The 4258-nt window shown below is 45.3% G+C and overlaps 1 protein-coding gene across 1 annotated transcript in view; it reads right to left on the bottom strand.

The window, feature by feature from the left end:
- Positions 1-2598: 2598 nt before the first annotated feature.
- Mettl7a (methyltransferase like 7A) overlaps positions 2599-4258 on the bottom strand; it is a 6303-nt gene continuing 4643 nt past the window's right edge. The window contains exon 2 of the mRNA XM_021216994.2: positions 2599-3100. Within this exon, the coding sequence (XP_021072653.1) occupies positions 2864-3100 (237 nt within the window). The 3' untranslated portion in view covers positions 2599-2863. The remainder of the gene's footprint in view (positions 3101-4258) is intronic.

Below are 4258 nucleotides of genomic sequence, written 5' to 3'. Positions count from 1 at the left end.
GCCCGCTAAATTCCCACTGGTGGGTTGTTATGTCAGCCCCATGCTTCAAATCCCCCACGGCCTTTGTGGTGTACATCTGGCAAACCCATGCTTTCTCTCTTGCACCCAGTCTAAACTCATGAAGGAAAACACCACACAAACTTAGTTCAGAAACAATGGTAACTCAATCACTGGGCACAACTAGAATCCTAATCTTGTAAGCCTTATTAAATCTAAATCCTCCAGTGGCGACTCTGCCAGGATTTGTCATATAAGCTGGGAGATACTAGTAGCTACATCTTGTCCTCTTGCTTTTCCTGTCCAAAAAGGCCCCTAACTCTCTCCTGATTCCTCTCTGCTTCTGTCCAACCTGGAAGCCCTGCCTTCTCGATCTATCCCTGCTTATAAGCAGGCAGCTAGTCAAAACAAGATTTAAGCCAAAAATTCCCTGGGAGCCCATCTTAGACAGAATTTGAGTGTCCTATAAGATGTATTTGAACAATATATCTTTATGATATTGACTTAACTGTTAATTTATAAAACTGTGATTATTTGTTTTTAGGATAGATTTGTATATAGATCCTGTCTGAATCATGTGGGGAATTTCACCCACAGTTCAGAACTAGTATAGGGAAAATTAGTCACTTACTCCAACTAGAGAGAGCAGTGATAATTGCCTGGTATGACCGGGTATTAATAATGTCTGTAACTCCAGGTAGAAAGCTCAACAGATAGCTAGTGTAACAGGTATTGATAAAATTAATGTCTGTGGCTAGTGAGCTGTTTGCCCTCCATTCAGAAAAAGAATTTGCTAGGCCTCTGCCCTGGGCCATTACTTTCCAATGTGATGAGTACATCTCATGAGGTACACCTGTGCTTCTGTGAGACTCTCAGTCTTAGGACCAACATAACTTAGTGGTCAAATATATGGGAAAAAGAAGGTCTGACTTTCAGGAGATGAGGAGGCTCATCTTTCAGGGCTGAAGAGAGAGGCATCTGAGCTTCAACAATACTGACTTTGTGTTCAAGAGGCAGAGCAGTGACCTGCCTTTCCACCTGCTCTGTGCATTCACAAATAGGATCCTTGAACTCATTCTGAATGGGCCGTATTGGCACATGACTTTGATCAGCACACAGGAGGCAGAGGCAGGTGGATCTCTGTGAGTTTGGGGACAGCCTAGGCACCATAGTGAGACCCTGTATCAAAACAAAGCCCCTGTACAAAATTCTTAATCTAGGATTGGACCTGGGTCAATGGTGTAGTCTTGCCTAGTATGCTCACAGCCCTGGGTTCAGTCCCTAAGAGGGGGTGGGGGAGAAAGCAAAGAAAGAAAGATCATAACCACACACTCACACCCCACTCTGATCCTTCCAAAATGGCTAAGACCTACTAACTGTGTGTGTCATTTGATGATAAATGTTTCCCTGCTGGCTAGTAGGACTGAGTATTTGGCTCTCAGCTAGCTGCTCTAGAAGGCTGTGGGACTTTAGTGGCCTTGGTGTGAAGAAAGTGAGTTACTTGAGATTGTATAGTCTGGTCCCAGTCTGTCCTGGTCTTGGTCTGGTCTCAGACTCCTGTGATACAATGTAACTAGCTGCTTCCCTCTCCTGCCAAGGTAGTTCCCCTCCCAGACCAGATGGAATGTATCCTTTCAAACTGTAAGCCAAAATAAAGCCTTCTCCTTTCAGTCCTGACTCACTCGTCAGAGATTTGATTACAGCATCAAGAAACATCCCTCATCCATTGTACATACAACTTGGCTGTAGAAAAACACATCTCTATATTCAAATACCTTAATCTTGTAAGTGGGAGTTTCCTTCTCAGAGACACTAAGACACAAATGAAGCCAAGCAGGCAGATATAGAAACCATTTATTTTCATTTATTAAATGAATATGAGTCTATTGATCAACATTTAAAATAGAACTTCTGCAAAATCATCTTGAAAAATATACATTTGTTTGTTTAGATACATACGAATGCAGCTGAAACCCTTGGGCCCACCCAGACTTGCTCTCTGTATGAACGCAATGATATCCATGGTTTTGTTTCAGGACCAGTGGAATTTTTTTCTTCTTTACAGGGTTTCTTTGTGTAGCCCTGGCTGTCCTGGAACTCAATCTGTAGATCAGGCTGTTCTCACAGAGATCCACCTGCCTCTGCACCTCTGCGCCTCTGCCTCTCTGCCTCTGCCTCCTGAGTGCTGGGATTGAAGCTGTGCCACCACACCCACTCAGGACCAGTGATATTAGGGTCCCCACATACTCTACCCATTTCCCTAACTATAGTGGCCTTCCACTGCCTACGGTAATTATATTCAGCAAAGTATGTGCTAGATAAGATGGGAAATTAAACAGAGAATTCCCAACCATTCTGTGCAGTTCTGTGATGATGCTGGTGTGTCAGGTGCACTTATACAAGCTGTGGAGTGCAGGATAGTGCAGCAGCCATTGGCAGAACCCTGAGCCAAAGACGGAGAGCCACTGGCCACAGCACAGGCGGCAGCCAAAGCAGACTAATGACACCAGATAGCAAGTGGGTTCCGATTCCTTTTTACCGAGATGGGGGAGGGAAGGGGGTGTTCCTGTGTTAGTCAGCCTTTGATTTTCACTCCACTGGGATTTATTTATTTGGTTTGCAAGCTGTAAGTTTCCCCCACTGCTTCCTTATCAAAGGCCTATGAGAGACCTCTGGTCCCTTTGGAGGGAGAGTTCAAAGCTGCTATGATTTGGTTTTTGATTCGGAGGGAGACAACATAGAAAACGGCTAAACAGAAACCTGTAGGGATGAATTTGATTTTCACCTCTCCCAGTTAGAATTTTACGTCTAAAACGGAAGCCTCAAACCAGCACGGAGCAGATCAGGTCTCTCCTGCCGCCTCACTCTATTTCACAGCGTAGCCATAGATGTGTGGCCTCACCAATGTCCAGGAGAGCGGGGCCTGGATGTGTTGCAGCTTCAGCTTCGAGAAGCTGGCCTGCTCTAGGGTCTTCCAGCTCTCTCTCGTCAGATTGCAGCCGTCAAAAACGAGGAACCAGACAGGATCCAGGACCTGTTGCCAGAAGTAATTCCAGGTGGACCGTTCATCTGCCACATGTTCCATGAAGTAAAAAGCCCCTCCCTGAGAAGAAACACACACACAGTTTAAGGATAATGGCTTTGGAAATCCACTTTACAAAATGCCTCAAGTTTCAAATTCCAGTGGCCAGAGGCTGACTTTGAGAAGACTTAGGTAGGTTAAAATGGAGTAAGGTATTATCTGGATAGTGTCAGTTCAATTTCTGTCAAAGTTTATAGAGAGCTAGCTGGGCATGAGAGCGCATGCCCAGAATCTCCACACCAGGGAGGCTAAGGGAAGATGACCTTAAGTTACAGGCCAGTCTGGCCACGGTGGGACCCTGTCTTAAACTTTTTAAAAGGAGCTGCCAACCTAAGCAATAGATGTATTTTTGTGGTCATAAAGAATTCCTGAGTACCGAAACTGAAAGCGTTGTTGAGGGTGAGCTCTCCTCTCTGCTTATCAAGCATATCCCTCCACTCTCTCCACATCCCTCCACTCTTCACAGTGTTATTTGTAGCAGAACAAACCTGTAATCCCAGCACACGGGAAGCAAGCAGGGCAGGGGCACTGCTGTAAGCTGGAGGCCAGCCTGGGTTCTTGCAGTTAGTTCAGAGCCAGTCTGGGTTACATAGACCCTGTCTCAAGACAAACAATGTTGCTTTTTAAGTTCTATTGCCTCAGCTGGTTTTGCTTTAATTTTGATACAGGGTCTCACCATGTCATTGTAACTTGTTATGGGTGTGACTGACCTTAAAAACTCACAGAGATCCATCTGCTTCAGTCTCCTGAGTGCAGGAATTAAAGGAGCTATGCCATCAAGCCTGGCACCTCACTTTTTACTAGTGAGGGAACAGAGCCCAACATGACAGTTTGTAAATGCCAGACAGAGATGCTAAGCCCCTGTGTGAGGCTCCAGAACTATCTCAGCGACATGTTTGTTTTAGAAAGTTCAGAAAACATGCAGATGTTTTTACACCAAATCACCGTAGCATGCGTCGGCAATTCCAGCACTTGGGAGGTTGAGGCAGGAGGATAAGAAGTTTTAAGTCATATTCATCAGCACATTGAATTTGAGGCCAGTTAGAGCTATATGAGACCCTGCCTTAAAAAACAAACAAACAGGGCTGGTGAGATGGCTCAGCGGTTAAGAGCACCGACTGCTCTTCCAAAGGTCCTGAGTTCAAATCCCAGCAACCACATGGTGGCTCACAACCATCC

This window comes from Mus pahari, chromosome 17 (genome assembly GCF_900095145.1).
Source record: "Mus pahari chromosome 17, PAHARI_EIJ_v1.1, whole genome shotgun sequence".
In the NCBI taxonomy this organism is placed as follows: Eukaryota; Metazoa; Chordata; class Mammalia; order Rodentia; family Muridae; genus Mus; species Mus pahari.
This window is presented reverse-complemented; position numbering and strand designations above follow the sequence as displayed.